The sequence below is a fragment of the Oryctolagus cuniculus genome, chromosome 14 (genome assembly GCF_051225735.1).
Source record: "Oryctolagus cuniculus isolate XC-2025 breed Fujian yellow rabbit chromosome 14, ASM5122573v1, whole genome shotgun sequence".
Lineage (NCBI taxonomy): Eukaryota > Metazoa > Chordata > Mammalia > Lagomorpha > Leporidae > Oryctolagus > Oryctolagus cuniculus.
In genome coordinates, this window is record NC_142880.1 from 42,959,319 (window position 1) to 42,986,720 (window position 27,402).

At 39.2% G+C, this 27,402-nt stretch overlaps 1 protein-coding gene and 1 pseudogene across 3 annotated transcripts in view; one reads left to right on the top strand and one right to left on the bottom strand.

Moving 5' to 3' along the window:
* DNAH5 (dynein axonemal heavy chain 5) overlaps positions 1 to 27,402 on the bottom strand; it is a 319,159-nt gene that overhangs the window by 25,780 nt on the left and 265,977 nt on the right. For all 3 annotated transcript variants that reach the window (XM_051853566.3, XM_089312625.1, XM_089312626.1), the window contains exons 62-72: positions 25,552 to 25,687; positions 24,648 to 24,964; positions 23,747 to 23,902; positions 22,577 to 22,759; positions 16,090 to 16,333; positions 14,702 to 14,816; positions 14,043 to 14,233; positions 8,902 to 9,023; positions 7,253 to 7,402; positions 1,901 to 2,146; positions 252 to 471 (exon numbers count right to left, since the gene is read on the bottom strand). In XM_051853566.3, the coding sequence (XP_051709526.3) occupies positions 252 to 471; positions 1,901 to 2,146; positions 7,253 to 7,402; positions 8,902 to 9,023; positions 14,043 to 14,233; positions 14,702 to 14,816; positions 16,090 to 16,333; positions 22,577 to 22,759; positions 23,747 to 23,902; positions 24,648 to 24,964; positions 25,552 to 25,687 (2,080 nt within the window). The remainder of the gene's footprint in view (positions 1 to 251; positions 472 to 1,900; positions 2,147 to 7,252; positions 7,403 to 8,901; positions 9,024 to 14,042; positions 14,234 to 14,701; positions 14,817 to 16,089; positions 16,334 to 22,576; positions 22,760 to 23,746; positions 23,903 to 24,647; positions 24,965 to 25,551; positions 25,688 to 27,402) is intronic.
* On the top strand, positions 19,207 to 20,322 carry LOC127492869 (26S proteasome regulatory subunit 4 pseudogene; annotated as a pseudogene).

Below are 27,402 nucleotides of genomic sequence, written 5' to 3' on the forward strand. Positions count from 1 at the left end.
GGCAGACATATAGGCAAAAAAAAAGAAGCCTAAATATAGCAAGGTTGGGAAAATAAATGGAAAAGGGAGAATCATGCTCTCTGATTCCCCAACACTGCCAGAGCGCATCCCACAAGGACCATGACAAAGGAGACTTCCCATGGTACTATCTACTGTAACTGTATTTTAGCCAATTCTGACTTTACAGTTTCACTAAGCAAACCAGTCAGTGCGAAAAATTCAAGTAAACTCAGAAGCACGCCTCGACTCACCCCCATATGTCCTTTTCAGCCCTGCCCGCAGGCCTTGTGGCGGCTCATTGGCAAATCGGATGGACATCTGAAGGAGTGTGATAGGAAACTGCTTGTGAACCTCAGTGGTCATCCACAGGCGGAAGGCATCGTGGACAACATCAGTTTCTAAAATTATGTCCATTAACTCATCCATGAAATCGAGTCCCAGATGGCAGTTCTGCAGAAGCGCCCATCCTCCCTAAGTGAATGACAGTACAAGGAAATTAGGTGATTTTGTGTTTTGCCCAAATTAACCACTATGCTTTTTGGAAATTAAATAATTACAATTTAATAGAAAAGTATACTCACCCCTTTAAATTATCTAGGTCAAATCTAAGCACACAATGCTATTTAAGGGAGAGAAGCTATATTTTTCTGTTGTTTCATACATTTGTTCCATAGTATATACTTTCATGCCAATTATAGTAAAGATCTATAGGAGTAATCATGAAAACAACCAAAATAAAACATAAAAAGAGATAATAGGACTTCCAATAAAGACGGCTGATTGAAAACATCCACATAGCTCAGCTCTCTCCCCAAATTCCATTAAACTACAATACAGGGATTTTTTAAATAAGGAATGAAATTTTTTTAAAGAGAGAGAGAGACAGAGAGAAAGGTCTTCCTTTTCCATTGGTTCACTCCCCAAATGGCCACCACAGCTGGAACTATGCTGATCCAAAGCCAGGAGCCAGGTGCCTCCTCCTGGTCTCCCATGCAGGTGCAGGGACCCAAGCACTTGGGCCATCCTCCACTGCCTTCCCGGGCAACAGCAGAGAGCTGGACTGGAAGAGGAGCAGCCAAGACTAGAACCCGGTGCCCATATGGGATGCTGGCGCCGCAGGCGGAGGATTAACCCAGTGAGCCATGGAGCCAGCCCCAGGAATGAAATTCTTAAGGACAAAGATAGTGAGGTATCTCAGTAACATTTAAAGCAGATTTAAGAAAGTTGAATCTGGAGCCAGGGTTGTGGCCCAGTGGGTTAAGCTGCCACCTGCAATATCAGCATCCCACATGAGCACCAGTTCAAGTCCCAGTTGCTCCGTTTCTAATCCAACTCCCTGTTAATGCACATGGGAAAGCAGCAGAAGGTGGCCCAAGTAGTTGGACTCTTGCCACTCATCTGGGAGAAGCAGATGGAGTTTTGGGCTCTGGGCTTTGGCCTGGCCCATTCCCCGGAACTGCAGCCATTTGGGGACTGAACCAGATGAAAGATGATCAATATCTCTCTATCCCTCTGTGTCTCTTCTCTCTCTCTGTAAACTTAACTTTCCAATAAATAAATCATTTTAAATAAATGATCTTTGTAAACAGTTTAAGATTTACCTGCCAAGAACTGTAATTAAACATCCTGGTAATAAACATTTTTATTCTAAGTATAATAATATCCACATTGTGCAAACTGACTGGGATATGGATGTTCTGTAAAAGCCAAGGCTCAGCATAAAAAGTCTGAAATTTGTATTTGCTTCTCCATGAAAATTTTCTAATAGACATACCTTTCCCTGCTTATAAACAGCAGACAGCATGTAATCTAATCTCTTAATAATTCATGATGTTTTTTATACATTGCAATTCCATAACCTGAATATCAACAGCAAAACTCAACAGACATTTGGCCTTACATGTGTCATGGTCTGCTGCAGGAGCTTTCGAGCATGGACCTCCTGGCCCTGGCCCATGGACACATAACGGGTTTCTATTTTTAATCTCTTCCCCAAGGCAATGATGGAATCTGTGGGGTCTGAGCCCATAGACAGGAGACAGATGAGTGGTGTTCGTGGATCAGATTCCTCCCATGTCTTTTCCAAGTCCAAGATAACTCCTTCTGCGTACTTTTCTCCCATGGAGTCCATGATGTACTTCCGAGCCTGCCAACAACAGTACAGGAGTCAATAAAAATAGTTCCAACTCTTTCATGCATAAATGCAGTATGGTTTCCAAAATTCATTTCTGCAGATTATCTCAGTGATGTTAATAGCCCTGCCAGGGAAATATGACAGAGGCTTTTCTCCTGTTTGTTTGCTTATACGCCCATTCCACAGGAAGAGAGGTGTGTCACTTGCCAAGCACAAAACCATCCAGTTAAAAAACAAGTGCTCAAGTTAGATGGTTCCTAGTCTGGAGCCCATTTCAATACACTGGCTGCTTCTTTCTATACATAAAAAATGAAAATGTTAAGAAACCCTATTATTTGGCATGCTTTAAAGCAAATATGCTTGTATATGCATTTAAATAACAAGGAAAGCAACATAATGCCTGAGATTTAATGGGTACTTATCAAATAGATAGCAACTGAATGAATACTTATTGAATGAAATTTGTTGGATACACATTGAATGAAAGAATGAATTTTATAAAATGTTTACTCTAATCTTTCTCTCACCATTGTCACCACACCTTTCCTCATTGGCTCATATCTTTTACTATTAATTTTGGTTTGAATATAACCTATGCTCACAATATCACAGACTTTGTCAACTTTTTTATCAACCATAAAAACTTTTTCTATTCACAACACAGTTCTTCCTCAATATTATTTATTTTTCAACAAATGTACTGTATGGCCTTTAATCTATATTCTCCCCTCATAAATTATTATGTTCCTTAAAAAAATTTCTCCTACACTTATGTCTTCTGCCGCCTGAAATGGGTAAAACCTTGTTTTCTCTTCCCCAGTAGGATTTCCCAGAATGATTGTTCTCACACAAGCAGAGCCCAGCAGTGGAGCAACAAGCCCTAGAAGCCTCCCAAAGGCTGGTTCCTGGAGAACCCCAAAACAGCCTCAGGAGCCTTCAAATGAATCAACATTTTTTAGACAGACCTGGACTCCTGTGGAGCAAGAATTGGTGAAACCATTATCTTAGGCTTAAAAGAACCCAGAATTTGACTTCATCCAGTAATTCAGTCTCTTCCTCATCTTAAATATCTAGCTATGCTCTATTCATCCCCCAGCTGAATGTCTTACCCCCAAGTCTCTAACCTACAAATTGATATGATGTTCCCCAGTGGCCTCAACAAAGGAATCACCTGAGTTGCTATCGCCTATTGCTAAGAAGGGGTAATGGGTACCAACTGAGTCTAGGCTGTTGAATGACCAGAGTGGCTCAACTAGTGATTGCTCCTAGTTTGTAGGCACTCCCTAAACAAGTTTTACTATTCACAGGGCAAAATGTCCCTTTCAAAAGCAGTCTCACATGAAATCTTCCCCATAAGAACACACACACACACACACACACACACACACACAAATGAGCACAGCCCTGCTTCATAATATCAGAGAAGCTCTTACAGAAAGAGTGGGGACATTTTACTTTCATAATATCAGAGAAGCTCTTACAGAAAGAGTGGGGACATTTTACTGTGGGTTCCCTCTCCTCTGAAGTCATAATCCCTCCCCCATAATGCCAGTCTACCCCATCAATGGCAGATTAAGAGGCATGCCAATTTGGGAAAGTAAACAGGTTTTCCTTTCTTAGTAGCTATCACTAGGTGACTTTGCGGAAAGGCTCCCCACCTTGCTTCTCCAAGGTCGAAGAAGTGGTAGTCAGAGCCCTCACTGGTAAGGCTAGCCAGTGGCAATTAAATGGCTAGTCAGTGCCATTTACTAGTTTTGGTGCTAGGAGAAGTGTTGAGGAAGGAGCATTTAGTCCATTTAAATTTTGGGCATGGGTTGAGGCATGGTAGTATACCACTCATTTTCTTACTTTTCAATATTTTCTCCAGGATGGCCAGCTCCAAAGTCTCTAACCTGAGTTTAAATGCTCATACATTTTTAGCCTGTTCTAGGGATTTTAAAAGTTTGCCTGACATATTTTTTGACCTCCTAAAAAGTCTATTCTCTGTTCACAGTCAGTGCCATTTAAGTAGTGAGCTTTGTGATCATGAAGGACATCAAAGGTTGGATGCTCAGGCACTCCACAGTTGCATCTGTTTCTCACCCATGCGAACCTGCTGTTGTTGGAGCATCTCCAATGGTGTACCTCACTGGGACTTCAAGGCATCCTACTCCAGGATGCTAGGAGTCCAAAATCATTAAGGGTACTCTACACATCCAGGTAAGTCATGGATTTGAAACCACAACAGACACATGCTAATGGAGTGCATTTCTTTTTCTTTCTGACTATACCTTCAATGCAACACCCTACATTATTTTACTTAGCCAGCAGGTTAATCCTATCCAGCACTACTGGATCTCCCATCCCAGATAATTCCTGCATTTAACTGGTATGAACCTTGGACCCCCAAGTTCCTCTTCCTTTTTCCCAGCAGTGCTATAGGTCTTAGGGACAGAGAAGTGAACAAATAACCCTGTCCTTCCCAAAGAATGATACACACTTTGAATAATAGCAAATAACCTAGTTTTTAAGGATTCATGATTTACAGGTTAATGTGAATGCACAAAAACTGAATAATCTTGCAGAGATTTATCAGAGCAGGCTCAATTAATAAAGAAGCGTTGACACTGCAGCTGCTTGGATGGATGGGATTTGTTTAAATACAGAGGATGGCTGGGTGAGTCAGGATGATGAGCATGCACAGGGTACCTCTGCAGAGATATCAGAACAGCAGAGAACAAGTCACTGACAGGGGACCAAAGGACATCAGTACAGCTCATGTAATGTAGTGGAATGAGGTGAAAGGTCATATCAAGATGGCCACTGACAACAGAAACTGCCTGGCAACAGGCCGTGATTGGATGGCTTCGGAAACCACATGACAACAGAGCCTGACTAACGGCAGGCCGTGATTGGATGGTTTCAGAAACTGCCTGGCAACATGAGGCTGACTGGCAACAGGCTGCAATTGGATGGCTTTGGAAACTGCCTGGCAACAGGCTGTGATTGGTTGGGGCATAGACTGCCCCTTGACCGGATTGGCTGGTCTTGGCTATATAAGCTGTTGTACTAACTGAAATAAACGAGTCTGCGGGCTGCTCGCCTCAGGCCTGCTTTCACCTGACTCCCAGGGGTCTGTGTGGTGACTCTGCGCCTCTTGCCCCTCCACGCTCCTCCTCTCAGAAATGAATCCACTGCAACATTGTTGAGAAATCAACTGCAACAATGTAAGAGCTGATTCAGCATGGGCCAGCCTCTTGCATAGCCTGCCAATCTTTAGGGAAAGCTAGCAGCTCATTGGTGTGAAGGACACAGAGTGCCACATTCTTACCCTGAAGAATACTTTTGTCCCAGTACCTGGACCCAGTGAGGCAGACTCAACCCTTGAGTGAGGGGATAAAATGAACAAATACATCTCCCCACTCATACTGATGCCTCTTTCTTGGGTGTTTTGAAACACAATATTTCAAACACAAATGTGTATACAACATGAGACACTCCCCCGATGTTTCTGACATCAGGGACAGCCACATTCCACTGAAATACAAGGAACAGCAATGCTTAGGGAGAGTGGGGATCGTATTCACAGTGTAGACCTTCTAATATGCTTCCCAAGAAGTTGTCCACTTGAAAATCATAAAAGGAATCCAAAGAAAGATTAAGAACTACAGAGAAGAAAACACTTTTCAAGAGGGGCCTCTTAGACCTTGCTTAGGACTTGGGTACTTTATCATAAGGACCCTGGAGGCCATGGCAGGATGCTGCTATTCCTTCTGCAGTATACAGGATGGGCCCAGGTGAGCAAAAAGAAACAAAGGGAGATCAGTCAGGAAGCCATGGCCATGGTCAGCCTAGGAATGACAGCAGCCAGATAAAGATGAAAGTTACAAAGAAGCTTTGCAGACTTACATTTCAGCATTGAACCAAAGTTTTCTATGAAATATAAGAGAAGCTACTGTCGTTGAACCTTCCCTTCTATACTGCACTGAAATAGGGCAGCTCTTTGACAATTCATTTGGGCAGGATAAAAGTAATGATGTTGAGAAGAAAAACAGAAAGAAGGGTTATCTCAGTGCCCTGAGCTGCAGACCTCATTTTTCTTTTCTCCATAAATCACTGGATTGAGTTGTTTCCATGATTCCACAGTACCAAACTGAACCTGGAGGTGATTACTCCATACGTCTTTAATGCTCCCTCTGGAGAATGAAGGGGAAAATGTCCTAAATTTGATTATAAACCCCAGCCTATTGTATCCCAGGACTTATTTGGAGAGGCCCATAAGGAGTCAACCTGTGCTGAATATTAGAGCTAAACTTTAAACTCCGAAACCAACCCAGAACTTTACAGTGAGTAAATTTCAATGATGCTAGGCTAGCAGACTAGAGGTCTAGGGAAAAAATCAGCCTTCTGGAGGCAAGATTCACAATTAAAACATAAGTAAAAATTCGAACAGCTTAAGGACAACCTTCTCTCTTACATCTAGAGTCAGGATTTTTTCTAGAGCAATGACTATGGGTTTGGGAATGCTGTTCAAACCAGTAGTCTACTGTCCTCTCCAAGGCCTTAACATTATACTTACTCATACATTGTTTTCCTGTGGGCAAAGTGGAGCACCTGTGCCATTTTTGAGCTAATATAAAATTACACAGAATAACACATTGCCTTTGTTATAAAGGGCTCTTCAAAATGTTCATGGAAACGGAATTAAAAGGCAAGTTTATTTCAGTGCAGAAGATTTTGAAATCCATGTACAGTTTTTTAACATTTTCCATGTTTTTTATGCTCTGAATACTTGTATGCATGGATTTCAAAAATTTGTTACATCAAAAGAAACATCTTTGAATTCCATTTCCTTGAACTTTTTGAAGTACCTCTATACCTATATGCCAACCTTAGAATCTTTGTTTTCTCATTTACTCTTATTGCGCTGCTTGGTTAAAGGATGTTAAAAAATCACTGGGCCCAAGTATATATTGCTATATGTTTAATTATTGCTTACCTTTCTATTTTCACATTTATATTGCAAGAAAATTACATAGAAGCCTACAAGAAATTCTCATGGGTACTGACATTTAAAACGTCTCCTTGAATTTAAAAGGAAATATTCTCCAGTCTTCCTATTTAAGGTATACTTTGTACCTGAGCAATGGTTCTGTCAGGACACCAGGACCTAATGAGGAGCAGACGTCTGAAGCAGTCAAGAGATTTATCGTAGGCATTTGGAAGAGGTTCCTCTTCAGGCTTTTCCTTATCAAACCAAATCTTCCACATTTTCTCATTTCTTGATATCTGAAAATACCATAGAATAAGAAATGTGTCATGCCATACAACTATTTTTAATAAAATTCATTTTTCATCACATTTTCCAGATGTGTGAAAGTGTGAAGTATGTATGCATTTTGACTATTTTTCTGATACTAATACGAAAAGTCTGATGGTTTGAAATCAAATGTGCTTTTCTCCAAAGCCAGACTGTACTAACTCCAGTCCATAGCTAGCTCTCAAATTAGGGAAAGTCTAATTTCTTCTATGCATTTTGGTAACAAATTTATCAATAGTAAGGAAATACATAGAAACTCATTTTAATTATTTTCAGGAAGTCTGATTTCTTCCACAAAATACTCTAATCATTAGGAACCAAATTTCATTCTCATAACATTTTCTCATTTCCTAGAACAATTCCTATCACCAAAAAAAAGACATTTAGTATATGTGGACATGTATTATTGAGTGAATAGATTTTCAGCCAATATTCTTTTAATCTGTAATCTGAAATATACCATTTAATATCATAGCCAAATGAATGTTCAGATACCTGCTACCTTCAAGCAATTGGTAAGAAGTCAAAGGACACACTACATTATCCTCTAGAAATTAGAAACCAAAGGTAGACAACATTTTGTAGGTAAACACACCAAAAAACATTAGACAAACCAGTAACACCTACACATTAACATAATCTTATGTTCTTAGGTATATTCCCCTTGATTAAATCCTCAAGTGTATCTCCTGAAGTATAGTAAAAGGGAAAAAAAGTCTAACTTGATATGTAGAAAGAATGGGAAGGGGTTTCAGGCACAAGATACAACTTCTGGTCTGGGTGAGGTCCCAGGGGGCCACTGCATGGGGGAATAAATAAGAATGCATAAACTAGGAAAGTCAAGAGCTAACCTCAGAACATTTTGCAATAAGAAAAAAAAAAACTTTAATTATAGCTAAATAAAGCCACCTTTATTGCTGCCAATAGCTGCCAAATTTATTGCTGCCAATCCCACTTCTCTGTGGTTACTTGATTGTAAAGGCCAAGTATTTCCTTGAGATTCATATCCAGATGACAAAACAGTATAACGAGAAGAGCAGAAGAGGAAAAAGAAGTAACTAGACAAGGCACAAGAAAGGAAATTTAGTCGTTAGAAGCAGACAGATTATCCATATTTCCTTTTTATTTAGTCTCTAGAAAGAAGGTAAAGCCTTTTCAAGACTGAATGAATTCAATCTATCAGGTTTTCTGCTCATGAAGCTCTGAATGGTAATACTGACATATGGCCCAAGACAGGAGTAGTTACGCTTCCCGAGCACATTTCTTCCTGCAAGATCAGTATGCAATAGGTGCTGCATGCCTTAGCAGACTGTGGGTGAACTGCAAGGAAAGTCAAATACAAGTAATATTTTAAGCATGGCCATGTTAAGAAATCCCTCTTGTCTACAGTACTCGGATTTAAACCAGTGGTAAATCAAAAAGCTCCTCATCATGACATTAGCTTAAGTTTAGTCAAAGCATCAGTTACCTGATCAAGGACATCTGAAAACTGTTTAAGTTTGCTAAGTTCTACCAAATTCAGCCAAGTCATATCCAGGATCCATTTGGATGGTTTTGGAGGACAGGCTTTAAGGTCTAATGAAGCACCACCTTTGAAATAAAATACACCATTTTCAGACATTGCTTGCTTTACCATGAAACCAAAAAAAAACTTTTATTCAAAAATTAACTTCAATTATTTCACTACCCTGACATTTATTAAATAAAGAAATATAAATCATAGTGAATGACATGTTTTCAAAATTAATAAATAAATAGATGGCTTTAAGAAAACCATTTAATAATCAGAAATACAGCTCTGGAACCAAGAAAATGCTGAATTCTGCTCTAGTTTAACTGGTCAAAGTCTGGAACAAGCCATCTCATCTGTCTGGACCTCTATTTTCAAACACGTAAAAAGCAAATAATGAAAGCTGAGTGTTGTGATATATGTGTGTGAAGCACAAGCACACTGAAGACATGGCAGAGAGCCTCTAAATGGCAGCAATGGTCAACATTAAGAACTGCTCAGAAGCAGACACTGGGGTGCAACAGGCTAAGCAGACCCATGAGACAGCCACATCTCATAAAGCAGTGGCTGCAAGCAAATCCTGCCGCCATTTCCAGTGGTTTCCTGGAAGGCAGCAGATGATGGCACAAGTACTAGTTTCCACCACCCATGTGGGAGACTCTGGCTGTTGCAGGCCTCTGAGGAATGAACCAGCAAATAGAATATCACTCCCTCTCCCTTATGCTCTGCCTCTCTCTGTGTCACTCTGGCCTTCCAAATAAACCTTGTTATAAAAGGAATTGCCCAATGTTGGCCTTGCCTAATTTTAAATACAGAATTTATTTGGAACTATTAGTACCACCACATGTATTTGAAAGGCATCCATCTATAAATCAGTGTATCATTTACATAGATTTTGAGCACACCCAATGGCCCTGTGCTATATCACTTAGGTTTCATCAATCTAACTATAACACTTCCAGCGGGTACTGACTTATGTCTCTTGCTGATAATTTACCTAAACTCACACAACTCTCACAGCATAATAAGATAAATGATATCTAAAATGTTTTTGTTGCCCAATTCAGAGAAATTTAAAGTGTGAACAATCATGTTTTAAGAAAAAAGAAATAGGAAGTGTCCTACAGTATAAAATACCCTACTTAATAAATAACATCCAGTAAAGTATTTCAGGGAAAATATGCTGTAAACATTACCCTTAAAAGGATATAACCAATCTATTTAGCCACCTTTTAAATCCTTTTTTGAAGAGTATGCTATAAACAAATAATAATGTTTGGGATATTTATTGAGCCAATCTCAATCCTGGCACCATGTATACCACTAAGTTTTTATCTTTAGCCAAATCCATCATAGAATATTTACAAGTAAAGTAGGGCCTTAAAGCCATTTCAATGGAAACAGTAGCTCATAAAATGAAAACAGATTGTTTTAACACCAGGGAGCAGTTAAATAAACACCTAAGGACAATTTCATTGTGTTGAATAAATGTTGCACCAATTTCCATGGCAACTGCCCATTTTCCAACAAACTGAAAATAATAAACTGCACACCAGAGGCTTGGGGAATGACTATTAGTGGAAAGGAAAGGGTGTCCCTTATAAACCAAATTATTATTCATTGTTTAAGAGAAGGTAACCATGGCATGAAGATTTTGCTTTCTCAAAAAGTGTGCAATAGGGCAAAAAAAAAAAAAATGACTGTAATGTGGGGAGGAGGACCTATTCCTGGATAACACAGCACCAGGTTAAACAAGAGGGTAATTCTAAATAAACTGTCAGATTGAGAATTATGCTATCCCTTTCATTGCTCAAACTCTTCTGCTTTGAGAAAAAAAGATAAGATTGGGTTTTTCCATAATACTTTGCAAAAAAGATACATGCTTATAATGAAAGATTTGTACAAGCTGTATTACACAATCATGAAGTGTCACAGATAAGCAGACTTAAAATTCATCTAGGCGATTGATTGCCACCTAAGGGATGAGTGAACACCTGTATCAGAATATACTATTACTATTCATCTTAGCCCATTTAGGCTGCTGTAACAGAATACTGTATTCTGGAAAGTATTCTGCTTATAAACAAAAGAATCATATTTATCACATTTCTGAAGGCTGGCAAGCCCAATATCAGTGCTCCAGATGGTTCAGTGTCTGGCAAAGGCCCACTTTTTGCTGCACACACAGCCATATTTTCACATCCTCTTGGTGGAAGGGGCAAGAGGCATCTCTCAAGACTCTTTGTAAAGGCCTTTATCCCTCTAACCAGGGCTTCTTTGCTCCCCATGACTCAAGTACTTTCCAAAGGCCCCACCTTCTAATAGTGCCTTGGGAGTTAGAACTTTTAAATTTACGAATTCTGGGGCTGGAGACCTAAACATTAAAACCACAGCACTATCTAAATAACAGTTTATTTTAAATAATTTTAAAGTCTTTATGGAGAAAGATTACATTATCAGGTAACTCTCAACTGAACCAACTATGAAAAGACAGTTTGACAACATAATTGTGTTTCAGAGTTTCCGCTGAAACTCATTTCATAAAGCAGTGCTATAAATAGCCATCGAATTCCAAAAGCCTACAAAAATCTAACTAGTGCAAGCATTAAGCTAATTAAAATCCTGAGGAAATTTAGCAATATCTATCATTTGCTGAGCAAAGTCTCTGTGCCCAGATTTACATAAATTGTGTGAATTCTCAATAATTCTGTTACATAGATTTTACTATCCTTGTTTCATAGATGCAGAAACAGAAGCTTAAAATGGCTAAATTGCCTGCTCTAGATCACACATTGGGAAAGTGGCAAAGCCAATATTCTACCTGCCGTCTTCCTTACTGTAAAAGCCATGTTTGTTCTCATCACACCAAACTGTGATATGCTTTACAGACATCAAGCAGACCTGGACACTCTGCTCCACGTTATTCCCGTGGGTAAAAGTACTTCATGCTTGAATTCACAATATCTGGAACAACAACCCATCAGGAAAGATCCCTCAGTGGGAATCAGTCACTGAGGCCAGAAATCAGTAACATCCTAGGGTTCATTGGAGAAAGCAACTCTAACATTCACATGGCGAAGTTTGTGTCTCCCCAGACACTCATCTTCCACATTTAGGAAGGCTGGAATTTTCCCAAGTTAGGAAAGTTGGAAAATAAGGTTCACATATCGGTAAGGAGCAAGCATTCAAGGGTTAGCAACAAAGAATTAGAGGGGGAGAGAAGATATCATCCATATATCAGTTCTAAACTAAAATCTGTAGGAAAAAAAAAATCTCTTGCAACCATAAGGTAGCATTTTGGTTAGGATGGTTGAAATTGGGAAGATGAGAGGTAAATTATTGGCTTTTTTACATTCCTGGTAACTAGATAAAATAACCAGGTTATTTAACGCTTAGCTGCCTTTTCTAAAAAATAAGTATAAGTAAATCTAAAATATATTCATAGGTATATAAATATGAAAATACATCTGGATTTGTGTATAAGTATTGCTATGAACCTACATCCTACCAGGCCACAGTATGTGCATATTCACTATTGCCCCCATAGAGGTCATCTTTCAGTTCTCCAGCATATCTACTTTCTATACAAAGTCTTGAAAAATCCCCTGCTAAATGAAATCGCATCTTATCTTCAAAGGCTTTGTTTAAAAAGGCATAGTAGACAACAGCATTTAGATACTAATATCACTTCAAAATGTTACAGTTTGAATATTTGTGTCCTCCAAAAAACTCGTTTGTTGAAATCTGACCTCTCAACATGATGGTATCAACACCTGGACCAGTGGGACACAATTAAGGTTAGATGGAGCCACCAGGGTGAAGTGCTCATGAATAGGTCTAGTACCCGTGTAACTGTCACAAGAGAGCTCGCTTCCTCTGCTCTGCTCTATGCCATGAGAGGATGCAATCAGAAGTCAGCCAACTACAACTTGTAAAGGGAAACTCACCAGAACCCAACCTTGCTGTTCACTGATTTTGGACTTTCAGCCTCCAAAACCTTGTGAAATAAAGTTGCCTTATTCATAAGTCACCTATGCTATAGTAATTTGTTGTAGCAGCCTGGACTGACTAAACACACAATTACTTTAAATATTTTTCCCAGACATCCAAAACTGTGATGGCAAATTTATGATTTATTTCCCCAGTGGTCCAGAGAATCTGTCTGAGCAATGTTTTAAAAGATGCAGAATAAAGAATCAATGGGAGGCCGGCGCCGCGGCTCACTAGGCTAATCCTCCACCTTGCGGCACCGGCACGCCGGATTCTGTCCCGGTTGCCCCTCTTCCAGGCCAGCTCTCTGCTGTGGCCCGGGAGTGCAGTGGAGGATGGCCCAAGTCCTTGGGCCCTGCACCCCATGGGAGACCAGGATAAGTACCTGGCTCCTGCCATCGGATCAGCGCGGTACGCTGGTTGCAGCGCGCCGGCCGCGGTGGCCATTGGAGGGTGAACCAATGGCAAAGGAAGACCTTTCTCTCTGTCTCTCTCTCTCACTGTCCACTCCTGCCTGTCAAAAAAATAAAAAAAATTAAAAAATAAAAAAAAATAAAGAATCAATGGGATGAACTGCAGAGGTCTCACCCAGTGCACTCCATCCATCCCTCAATGACGTTTTCTCCATGTATGCCATCTCTTCTGCCTCCAACACTCTTGCTCTAGATTTCCCCATGGCCACAGACCCTTGCTTCCTCAGGTTTTTGCTCCTCTGCCTATCTCCAAGGAAGAGATCCCTTTTAACATCCCATTTAAAATCTTTAAGCCTCTGCCATTGCACCTGCCCTGTAACCCCCATCTCCCTTATCCTGCTCTCTTTTGTGCATATAGCTTACTATATACACTACACACACACACACACACACACACATATATGTCATAATGGCTTTGTTCACTGAGCTGTCCCAAATGCCTATTCCATGGCCCAGGTACACAGGAGGTCCTCAATTAATATTCAATCAATAAATTAAAAAATGAGATATTTCACATAAGTGCAATTTTAATTGTGAGGAAATAATTTAAAAGGAGCAAACAAAAATAGTGTAAAGGGCCTTCATGATAATTCTGACATCTGCACCTGTAAACAATACTTTTCATTGTTATATGACCTTTAATAAGAGTGAGAAACTCCTCATGCTTCACTAGGTTTCTCTGGATGTCAATCTTCAGGGTAAGCAGCAGGGTAAACAGGAATTTGTGCTCCTCATACAGCCCTCGGGCAGCATACTTATAAACCTCATAGGTCATGTGCTCAATGATATTAGCAATCCGCTTGCTAGTAATTGGACTCTTGACAGATCTAGGAAGAGAACATTTAAATCACGCTTATCCCACTATCCTTTTCAATAGTCTATAACAAACAACATCTTCAATGGAGAATAAGTAACTTTGGAAGACTAATCCTTATTTTTACACATCAAGTGTAAGCCTCCTAAATCTAAAATAACAAGCATTCTCTCAACATGAAATAAGCTAACAGAATCTTCAATTTTGTCTGAATCAATTGTACCTGCAAGGCATTATTACTCACAACATCTTGGATATTTTATAGTTTAACAGAAACACATGGAACCAAAGGAATCAAATCAATGGATAAATAGTTGGTAGTGCATTCTCTGAGCATAAAAACACAAATGAGAATGATTTGTTAAGACATTAGAAATTACACTTATCTTTGATTTAAAAACAAAAAAGGAAGTTATCGATGTAATGCCCATTCATGCACACAGATACAGTATTTAGCATAGTTTCCTGCATACAGACATACCTGGCTAAGGAAAGGTCAAACAAGCCAAGAAACTGACGGAGCGAAGTCTGATACATCTCATTAACCAAGCGCATCTCAGTGATGAGGAAGTAGAGGATGCTGCCCCGTGTGGCAACTAAAACACAAACAGCAAGGTTGCATGTGCCTTGAGAGTGCAAAATAAATGACCCATGCAAACAGGTCAGCCTAGACTCTAAATGAAAACAACAACTTTGGTTTTTATCTCATATCAGTGGATGTCTACCAGCAATAAGATCTAGAGTAATACTCCTTCATTAATATATTTTATTCTTATTTATCAGCTTTTCTTTCCTTATCAAATGGTATTTCCTACTTCAGAATCACCAGACCTTTGTTAAATATACTTAACTACATTTTACAAAAAATAGAAAGCCACAAGAATTTAAAAGTTCTTATGCTCATACACAGTGATATAGCCATTTAGTACTTCATTCTGGAAATCCATGCCTAGGCTTGGCCTCAAGTTTCTAAGACAAGCCTTTACAAAATGAATGTTCCTTACTGATCACCATAGATGGCATTGTTTCCATTCTTTCTCCAGGAGAAATAAAGAAACTAAGGATAGCCAGTTGAACTCTTGAGCAACACTGATTTGCAGGGTGGTGGTAGAGCATGAAGACCAAAGAACCACCTCCCTTGTAAACAATATACTAGCAATTGTTATCAAATGACAAACAGTGAGCAGTCCACAAATGCCACACTAATTCTTCAGATTTCACTAATTTGTACCAGGTATATATTTGTTTAATTTCTTCTTCTTTACTTTCTAACTTAAAAATAAGTTCATGAGAACCTTAAAGGATTTGCCAATTAATGTAAATTAAAAGCATGTAGGGGCTGGTGCTGTGGCACAGTGGGTTAAAGTCGTGGCCTGCAGTGCCGAAATCCCACATGGGCACTGGTTCGAGTCCCAGCTGCTCCACTTCTGATCCAGTTCTCTGTTATGGCCTGGGAAAGCAGTAGAAGATGGCCCAAGTCCTTGGGCCTCTGCACCCAAGACCCGAAAGAAGCTCCTGACTCCTGGTTTCAAATCAGCTCAGCTCTGGCCATTGAAGTAATCTGGAGAGTGAACCATTAGATGGAAGATCTGTCTCTGGTTCTACCTCTCTCCGTAACTCTGTCTTTCAAATAAATAAAATAAGTCTTTAAAGAGAAAAAAGAAAAAAATCTCTAAAATATGTATACCAGTATAAAAAATTTTATCTCAAATTTACTGAAAAGTTTCCAGAAGAAATACCACAAAACATAAATGGCCACCCCACTTTCGAGTCATTTGCATAACCTGCTTACATCATTCAACTTCTCTAATTCTCATCTCTTCCTCACTCCACCCTCCTATGATATTTGTCTTCCATTATCAAACTCACCAGGTCTATATTCCTCCCGGGCTGAGTTAATTTGAATTTCGGTCTCTGCAGAAATTTCCAACTTCTGTGTCACCTCCTCAGCTGTCTTTTTTGTGTTACTCAGCACAACAATGAGACTCTCATCTTCCACCAAGGATCCCTGAGTACTTGTCAGACGGTAAAGCAAATTATCTTCCAGTTCCTTCATTCTTCTCTTGTTTGCAGTTACATCCTCCATAAGATGAGTTCTTTCTTTCTCCAATTCCTGTTAATTTACATAATGATATTTTCTTCTTATATAACAACTATTACTGGAGCATTCCTTAAAAAGTTAAGCAACCTGGCTACTCCCAAGTATCTGTACTGTATTTATCATACCTGAGGGCAGGAGATATGGATATCAAAAAAGGAGAAAGGAAATTAACAGAAGAGAGAATAGGGAGAAAACAACATAAAATTTGAAAAAAAAAATCATTATCCCTTTTTATTATCATCTACTTATTTTCTAAAGTTAAATTGTTTTCAAGTGCCTTTTGTGATTGTATATAGTACATAATCTTTGAAAGTAAAATATATTTGAAGACAAATACACAGATCTCTGGTCAAATAAGTTTACTCTGTTTCACTTCTTGTTTAAAAGCGTTCCACGATAGGGCTGGCCTTTGGCACAGCAGTTAAGATGCTTCTCAGGATGCCCAAATTCATATTGGAGTGCCAGGATTCAAGACCTGGGCCTGCTCCTGATTCCAGCTTCCTGCTAAGGTGCACCCTGGGAGGCAGCAGGCAATAGCTCAAGCGGTTATGTCCCCTGCCACCAAGGTGGCATTCTCCTGGTTCTGGCCCAGCACAAGCTCCTGTGGGCATTTGAGGCATAACTAGCATAGGAGACCTCTGTTTGCCTGTGTGTGTGTGTGTGTGTGTGTGTGTGTGTGGTAGGAGATAGAGGTGTCATTCAAAACAAATAAAAAAAATCAATAAACAGTGTTCTGCTATTGTGTGGATGTGGTTATTTCAAACTTGGTAGTTCAAACAGTATCTAATAATAAATTGAAATGCAAATTTCCAAAAACTTAGGCAAGCAATCTAAACTGATGTTGCAGATACATTTAGATTGAAAAGTCTTCTAAGGCCTGAAAAGATATTATTCTCTCCAAAAAAAAAAAAAAAAAAAGTGAATTTGCACATCTTCTATGAAGGCCCTTTAAAGATAGCAGGGAGAACAAGGCCTTGAAGTATCATGGTCCTTGCTGATTGTTTCTTCCTCTTGGTAGCCTGGTGAGGGAAAGATGGAGGAAGGGAAAGAAAGAAAAGATAGGGCCAGAGAGGGTTAGAGAATGGAGAAGTATACATGACGCTGGACAAGACCAAGAAAGCATGAAGCTCAGAGGCTGCAGACAACCAAGAAAACATGATTCCGGCACCAAGTTAAGTTCCATAAGGAGAATGCAATTGTTACATGAGAGACTCTAACATTGAAGCTAAAGAAAAGCATCAAAAATGGAAATGACAATGAGTAAATAGTATTTAAAAATTTAAAAAGAAAGATATGCATTAGAGAAATAATTCAAAAAGCATTCCAGATACAGTATCCATTGACAATTTACCCAAATTTAACTGCATTAGTGTTTATAATTCCATATAAATACAATACAGGGAAATTAGGGTTCAATGCAGGTGACCTGAATAATAAAATCACAAGGAAGCATTGCTGGCAGTTCTGATTGTGACTCAGAACTGATGGCACCCTGCTCAAATTCTTAGGTCAGCCTCAGAAAGGTAATTACTCAACTGGGTATTCTGGACATGGATCAGTAGGTTTTGCAGGTTCTACTCCATACTGAGAGGACCAGAAAGCTAGAGCTGCACAGTGATGAATCTTAGGGAGCCACACATACATGCTAATGGGACTACCCATTAATGACATGACCTCCCTTTGTTATGATCCAGTTCTCACACAAAGACCAAGGGAAAGGAGAAGCCAGTCCTTTCATTTCAGTGATTTGATAGTAATTCCTTTTTAGTACTTTTTTTATGCATTTAGGAAAAATATTCTTATAACTCTACAAATTTCATCTTTGTTTTAAAAACTATTGACATAACTCCAAATTTAATATTTCAAAGTTCCATAAGCTCCACATCATATATCCTTTAAATGCCTCCACTTGAGTATCTAAGATACATCTTCTACTTGGCACCATTAGCAGAAGTTCTGATCCGCAGCCTTCCCCAGCCCAATAAATGGCAGCCTCATTCTTCCAGCTGTTCAGACAAAACCTTTCAGCCCTCCTTGATCACTTTCTTCTCTGAAACTCCACAGAAAATTCATCAGAAAACCCCACCAACTCCAAGTATAAATTCTACACTCATCATTTCTCACCCCCTCCCCCAGCGGCACCAACCTGACATGATCTATCATTATTGACTCCTCTAAACTATAGGTTCCAAGCAGGCCTCCATCCTCCCCCACTCACAGGCAGAATAAAGCTACTAAAATACAAATCCTCTCCCCAAACCCTCCAAAAGCAATCATCTCACCCAGAATAAAACCTAGATTTTTTCTAAGACCTATGAGGCTCCACCAACTTCCCCCTCTTCCATTATCACCATCTTTTTTTCCACCTGTTTTTAGTTACAGCGGGAAGCTTCCATAGAGGTTATTTTAATTCATTTATTCGCTACATGGGAACTCAAATTTCAGAAAATATACAAATTAGTACCAACAAATGACATTTAATGGTTGCTATAAAATTCATTTCCATAAAGTTAAAATAAAGGCTCTTACACTATGACTACACTAGGAAATAAAAAAATAACAAACTGAAAAAAATCAAATAATTTTTACGGCTATATTCATAGATTTAACACACTTTCATAATCATTTTTGAGTTCCTAAAGGTGAACATTATAAAATTCCTCACCTGAAGATAGGTAAAGAAAAGAATGTAAGATAGTGGGAGAAGATCAAGAAGATACAACATTTGAATCACAGATCCCGGGACCTATTTGTTACATGACTTTGGTCTTGTTCTACAATTTTATCAGCCTCAGTTTTTTCATCTGAAAAACGGAAAGACAGCTCATACAGTAACTGTGAGAATATCACCAGCAGTGCAGTAAAGATGGTGTCTATTCTAACAGATGTCTCTTCCCTTCCATCTCTATGCTAAAACTGGGGCATTAGACAACCAAATCCAGGAAATTAAGGAATCTGTGGTGCTTCCTCTCATTCATCCTGAATACGCTGAAGAGATAGGAATAATGTTCCCTAAGGTAGTCATTCTCTACTGTCCACCTGGCATAGGTAAAAACCCTGTTAGACAAAGCAGTACCAAACCACAGTCACTTTGTTGAGAGTGGTTGGCTCTGAACTTACTTGGAAGTACCTAGGTAATGATCCCAGGCCCATAATGGAACTGATGCGAGTTGCTGAAGAATATGCCCAATCCTTTGGTGTTTAGTACTGAAACTGATGCCACAGGGAAAAAATAATATGACCCAGGGCTGGCGCCGTGGTTCACTTGGTAATCCTCCGCCTGCAGTGTCAGCATCCCATATGGGTGCTGGATTCTAGTCCCGGTTGCTCCTCTTCCAGTCCAGCTCTCTGCTGTGGCCCAGGAGGGCAGTGAAGGATGGCCCAAGTGCTTGGGCCCCTGCACCTGCATGGGAGACCAGGAAAGAGCACCTGGCTCCTGGCTTCAGATCGGCACAGTGCCAGCCGTGGCGGCCATTTGGGGAGTGAACCAATGGAAGGAAGAACTTTCTCTCTCTCTCTCTCTCTGTCTATAACTCTACCTGTCAAATAAATAAAAATAAATAAATAAATAATATGACCCAAATTCTGGTGGTGAATGGCAAATTCAATAAATAATGTTGGAACTATTGCACCATTTGGATAGGTTTGATGAAAGAGGAGACATGCAAGTTAAGACAAGCCACATAGAAACTTTGTACCCAGTGCTTGCCAGAACAGGTCACATTAACAGGAAGATCATGCTCCCACCCGTGCCTCCAGACTTAGAAGCACATTTTTCAGATTCACTTGAGCAGGATGGTGCTGGCCAGTGATGTAACCCCTAGATGGCTTGATTACCACTAAAGATGAGCTCTCTGGAGCTGACATCAATGCAATCTATACAGAAGTTGGTCTCATACCTTGAGAGAATGTAGAATGAAAGCAATAAATGAAGCCTTCAATACAAAGAAAATGTTCTATATAAAAAACAAGAAAGCACCCATGAGAGACTCTGTCTCTAGTAAACCACAGGTGCCTTCAGCAAAATGGGAGTTTTCCTGACCCCTGAGACAGGTGAGTGTGGGGAAGTTGCCCAAAAAAATTCACTACCATCCAGGTGGAGAGGATTCAGCAATATCAACAGATCCAGAAATGGGGGAAGAGCAGATGCTGCCAAAGAGAAAGTCTCTTACAGAAAGTATACTACATAAACCCCAACAGAAGTGGCTTAGAGTCGCTCACTTCTTATATCATGAAACTTTACTGGGGAGAGAAATATATATATAGTTTAGCTCTTATATTACAATGTGGAACAGGGTAAGATGACCTTCTCTTATTATGAAAGAATGAGTGTCGTGCTACTCTGGCCACATTTTTGTAAGGCTTATTTACTGTGAAGCTGTAAAAGATTCTGATGAGATGATAGGAAAGGAGCAATTTTCTCAAGACACTCAATTTTCTCAAGAAGAAAACTCCTGGCACTTGATCCACATTGGCTGTACAAGGCTATTCAAAATTGTTCAAAAGACTAGAACATGTTCCTACTTAAAACAGTTGCAACAATTAAATGCTCAGTGTTGTTGTTATTGGGTTTTGTTTTGTCACCACTAAAATCTGTAAGGCCTAATTATTTGTTCCAAGGGAACTGTATTCATCTCAGCTTAAAACAAACAGACTTTAAACCATTCATGGAAAATAGAATTAAAAGATTATTCTACTTAAAAAATTTTGAAATTCATGTACATAAAAGGTGCTTGACAATTTCATGGAAATGTATAATATTAAAAAAACTATGCATAAATCTCAAAAAAATTTTTGTAACAAAATTAACTTATTTAATTCTATTTTCCCACAAACTTTCTGAAGTACCCTAAAAACCTAAGACAAGGATAATATTCAGACTGCCCTCAGGGACCCTTATCTCCCTGAAGCCAAAGCTATAGATAGAAGCAGAGTTAGGGTATCTCAGGAATTTCACCTGCTCAACCTCCCATGCTGCTGATCAAGAATCTCAGCCCTTTCTGGAGTAATTAAATGCTAATGCTAACTTTCCTCAGCCACCTCTATTGAGATTTAACTCAGGACTCAAAAAATAAATCAACCTATAAGTACCTATTTTGAAGGCTCTTATTACCTCCATAGCTTGTCTGTGGCAGGAACTATGTAACACTGGCATGTGCCATGCTGAGGTCAACCAACCAAGTGAATGCATAAAGCTGAATTAAATGCCCTTAATGCAGCTTCAAACCCCATGATTCACATGCTACAAATTAAAAATAAAGAGAAAAATTCAGAAGAAAAAACAAAGGGAAGGAGAAAGAGGTAAACGCAGGATAGGCCTCAGAAGTATGATGTAATCAACAGAAAAGGTAAAGATAACTGGAGGATAAATTCAAAAAATGTTGCCAGTGGTCTTAATCTAAACAAATCTTCAGGTCTGTGTAGACACAGCCATTAAGTAAACTAACTTTCTCATTGCTATCTAACCCAGGAGAAAATCAATAGCAACGCTAAGAGTTCAAACAGTTTCACCATAATAGTCCCATTAAAATCCTCTACATTGCTCTACTTAAGCCTCACATGTTCCCTAGGGAAAATGCTGACTCAGAGAAAGGAAGTTTATAATCTGAGCATTTTTCACGAGCATTAAGTTATCTCACCAAACAGAAGGAAGCAGCCATATAGTTATGCTTCCAGAACATAATTAAGTCAGGAGCTTTCAGAAGGTGCACCAGCAAGCTCCAGTGGCACAAACTCCTACCTCCTCACATCAGATGCCATCACAACACACACAGAGCTCTACTGGGTAACAAGCAAACATTGACAACATTGTTATCTGTGTTTAACATTTTAATTTTGTATCCTAAAAGCATAATAATGAATCAAATGAAAGGAAAATTTGGATATGTGTTAGAGCACTGAAAGCCAAAAAGTGAACAGAATGCACAATAGCATTTCCGGAAAAATAAAGCCATTTATAAAGCCAGGATAATGATGCTAAAAATGAGATTGACATCGACATAGTTATACCACTACTCTGCATAAAAGAAATCAATTGGTATATGTAATTTATTTATAATATATAATATTTATTTATAATATAATAAATATAACCATATTTATAACATATGGTTAGATAATTAATAATTTTAAGACCCTTAAGAATTCATAGAAAACAGGACTTAAAAAAAGAAAAGAAATTCAGTCCCATTGCCGCTATTATCATACCTAAGCTTCATCAATGCAACACAGAAAAGGAGAACACCCTTCACCCACCTGCTTCTCTGTAAGGATAACTCTCCCAAGTAGCTGGTCTTCTAGACCTTTCATGGTGACAGTGAAATCAATGATGGAGGTGCGAGCACTTATTTCAGGGGTGTAGGCTGGATTGGGCAGCTTGGTGGTAATATAGAGTCTGAAACCATCCATAACATCTACTTCTTTGTCACCAACTTTCACCTTCAAAAAAGGAAAAAGAGAAAGTTCAAACTAACAAAATATAGACACACCTTACTGTCTTTTAAACATAAAATTAATTACTGTTTAAATAATTATGTAGCCAAAGATCGTTTGTATACTAAACAAAGAAATGGTCATTAGATATTCGTGAGCTTTTAAACCACTGGGATGGATGGATATATGGATGGATGGAAGGGAGGGAGGAAGGGAGGGAGGGAGGAAGGGAGGAGAAAGGGAGGGAGGGAGGGAAAGAAGGAGGACTCGAAGGAGAGAGGGAGAAGGGAAGGAATGAGGGAGGGAAGGAGGAAGAGGAAAGCAAAATGGAAGAGGGGAAGGAGGGAAGGAAGGAAAGAAGGAAGTTCAATATATATGTTGCAATAAATATAGAATTTGGCACCAAAAATTATTGTGATCATACTGAAGAAAAGAGATGGGTCCTTCACTCAAAATGTGTTGAAGTTCAAAACTAATAATACCACATGTGGCCAGAAGACTATGAAAAGACTTATCATTCACATAATGAGATTTTCTGGGGAGAACAGAGAAGGTTCCCAAGCAGGTGCCCAAAATGGCTTTAGTCAAAAAGGGGCATCTAGTGTATGGTTTTCTGGTAGTTATAGGAAAAGCTGAGAGGAGGGTTCCCACATCCAGGCATGGACAAGGGTTTGAATAATTAGAATTTGTAACCAGGGCCAACGAAAGGAGCAGATGTGATATAGGAGAGAGGAATAGAGGGGTTTATAGGCTGATGATAGTCAAATATGAAAATGGAGTTGGTTTCTTTCTATAAGAATGAAACAGATAATTCAAAAAGGATTGTTTTTAAGTACTTTAACCTCCACTCCAGAAGTATAAAAGAGAAAACAAATATCTCTCAACGCTGACTCCAATTTAACTCGTTGCCTATTGAGAGAATTCCATCTGTTTCACACATACCTGGCCTCACGGCGATTATTCTGCACATTGTTATCACCAGGCTTAACCTACCTTAAAGGTAGACCCAGTTTTAATGAAGTTTCTCTCCAAAACATTATCCAGGGCTGGATCTAGTTCCTCCCCAACATCTTCAATAAGCAAGGGCCTTCCAAGGGAAAGGCTGTCCTCCAGGTGGTTTCTGAAGTATTTGTGGTTTAGCGAAGTGACCTAGAAAGAGGAACACAAGAGGACTCTTGTCAGACGGTCACCACGCTGATCCGATGGCAGGAGCCAGGTACTTCTCCTGGTCTCCCATGGGGTACAGGGCCCAAGTACTTGGGCCATCCTCCACTGCCCTCCTGGGCCACAGCAGAGAGCTTGCCTGGAAGAGGGGCAATCGGGACAGAATCTGGCACCCCGACCGGGATTAGAACCCGGTGAGCCGGCGCCGCAAGGTGGAGGATTAGCCTAATGAGCCACGGCGCCGGCCTTCAATTATCTTTATATACAGAAGATCTACTTAGTATATACTAAGTAAAGATTTCAACAGTTTGTCCACACAGACACACAAAGTATAGAGTACTGTTTGGGTAGTAGTTTTACTGTTAATTTGCATACTACAACACATTAAGGACAGAGATCCTACATGGGGAGTAAGTGCACAGTGACTCCTGTTGTTGATTTAACAATTGACACTCTTATTTATGACATCAGTAATCACCCGAGGCTCTTGTCATGAGCTACCAAGGCTATGGAAGCCTCTTGAGTTCACGAATTCTGATCTTATTTAGACAAGGCCATTGTGAAAGTGGGAGAACATTTTAATATTAAGATTTAAACTTATATCCACTACTGCTCTACCTGGGATTACCAAATATTGCTAAGATGTTAAAATATTTTATTTATCTTGTATTTTTGTTTATCTGGGCAATAAAACTTAGCTGATAACAGAATATATACATATACAAAGTACCTGGAGTTCATTTTGACTTTCTTTGTTTTTAATCCAGATCTTTCCTTGAGTCTGTGGATCAATTAGCAGAGGATAGCGTGATGCCTTTGTGACAATGATTCCATTCTGAATGGACAAGTCATCATTTGGCAGACCTTGGAGGTTCCATTCACCAATAGTAGGAGCATCAATTAACATCTCATTGAGATTTAGATCATTTCCAAATGGAATTTTCCGAACTTTCATTTCCTTTTTCCAATCATTTAACAGCAAATCTCGAAACTCTTGGTTAAATGGACCAGAATAAGAGAGAAAAGCCGTAGCCAACAATACATCTCCTAAAACAGAAAGTAAACATCACTAAAATATTTATGATTATCCTTGTAATTGTGCATATAATAATTTTTATAAATATAAGACAACCACTGTTTTAAATCAAATTCTACAAATCAAACTGTGACCAGACCATACATTGTTGTGTGCTAGAAAACAGACAGTAATTTGGTTCATTGTTAAACAGGGAAACAGGGTCCAAAGGGTCTACCAAGTCATAGCTGCTAGCAGTCAAGCATTGGGTTAACTGGACTTGTTTTGGAAGGGAAAGGATTAAGTTTAAGGAACACAAAACCTCAGAAGAAAGAGCTTTCATTCAAAGTGCCTTGGATCAATATCCTCATGTGTTTATAAGAGAATGCATAAGCAACCTGATGATAAGATGTATAAAGATCTTAACAAATCTAATCAGGATAGAATCAATACCAGGCCAATATCCATCCCTCTGAAATGGTTGGGGACACACACACACACACACACACACAAACACAAGTTTGAAATAATCAAGGGACGTATTTTATTCTGATTAAAGCTTCAACTTGCTAACTGATGCAGCAAGCACATAATTTCATTAATAAAAGAACATACATACCTACAAGTCTCTTAGTTTGTGCAGCAAACTCTTTACTTTGCTCTGTCCATCTCTCTTTTTCTCCAGCCAGGCCACTGATCAGTGTGGAAGCTGTCTGCATCTTATGCCTACACCGTTCTGCATCTTCAAGCAAGGTCTAAGAAGGCCCATAATCAAAAGAAATTCTTATTGATATAAATATGTCCCCTGGATCAAAAGTATAACTTTAAGATATTATATATTGGCCCTTCAGATACATATGAGCCATTTTTTCTAAAGAAGGTATAAGATTTCATGTCCATGTGTCTGTCAGCTCAATCCTGTGTCTTATGTCTCCTCCATGGAACTGGAAGTGACACTTCCACTGATGTTTTGAGCCAATAGTAAGACTCTACTCAGATGTTAAAAACTGAGATAATAGAAATGTCTGCATTATGATTTCCCTGTGAAAACAACAAGTATTCATGCTAAGATCATATAGCAATAAAAAATGAAAGAAATACATATCCCTAGTTAAAAAAAAAAAAAAACTGGAAGGTGTCTCATGTTCAAATTCTGGTATCACTGCTGCTTACCTAACTGCACGCCTCATTTTACCTTAGAGGAAACTTTAGATTATCTTCAGATTTGATGCCCTGAGGCTCCTGAACATATTTCAGCTACTCTTGATTCATAGACCCCTTCCTGTTATTCCTGGCATCAATAAAAGTAAGTTAACCCACACTTCAACATACTGTTGTTGCTCTCTCCTTGATTTTTAGAAATGAATGATTCCATTCCTCTATATTTAAAAGACAAATGCTAATTCTATTTGTAAAGATTTGTACTTATCAAATAAAGTCGGTATTGCCAAAGACTAAGCTACATGACCAATCACTAGACACTCATTTATAATAACAAGAAATTTAGATATAGATCTATAGATAGATGCTGGCCTTAAAATTTTAAGAGAAATTTTTAATTTTTCATTTATTTATTTTATTTATTTGAGAGGTGGACAGAGAAACCACCTGGAGGACAGCCTTTCCCTTGGAAGGCCCTTGCTTATTGAAGATGTTGGGGAAGAACCAGATCCAGCCCTGGATAATGTTTTGGAGAGAAACTTCATTAAAACTGGGTTTACCTTTAAGGTAGGTTAAGCCTGGTGATAACTTACATAATCAGGTGCCTTAAATCTCTCAAAGCATTTTAGCTGAACACTAACATATAAGGCTTGCTGGTTTCAACCTCACCTCCCTCCCCTTAAGACACTCCACAACTCCAGCAACTCTAGCACACACAGTCTCCTATGCAAGTGCTGTCTCTGAATCTTTTTAAAATTTTTTTAAAGTTTCATTTTTTAAAAATTTATTTGAAAGGCAGAGCTACAGAGAAAAGAGAAGAGATAAAGAGATCTTCCATCTGCTTGTGCACTACCCAAATGGCCACAAAGACTGGGGCTGAAAGCCAGGAGCTTCTTCCAGGTCTCCCAGGTGAGTAAAGGGGCCCAAGCACTTGGGCCATCCTCTGCTGCTTTCCCAGGTGCATTATCAGGGAGCTGGATCAGAAGTGGAACAGTCAGGACTCGAACCTGTGCCCCTATGGGATGCAGACATTGCAGGCGAAGGCTTAACTTGCTATGCCACAATGTCAGCACCAGAACCTGAATCTTAAGCTACATTAGCTCTATGTTAAATCTGTTTTGATAAACAGGAGTGTAATTCCCAACTAATATATCAATTCCCAATAGAGATAGAATTAGTATTAAATAAAAAAAAGAGCTAGAAGCTAGAAAATACATGAACCTGAAAAAGGTGCTAAGGCTACAAGATATGCATCAGTTGAGAAGGCTATAGATGTCCCTGTCACTGGTCAGTTACACAGTAGCCTGAA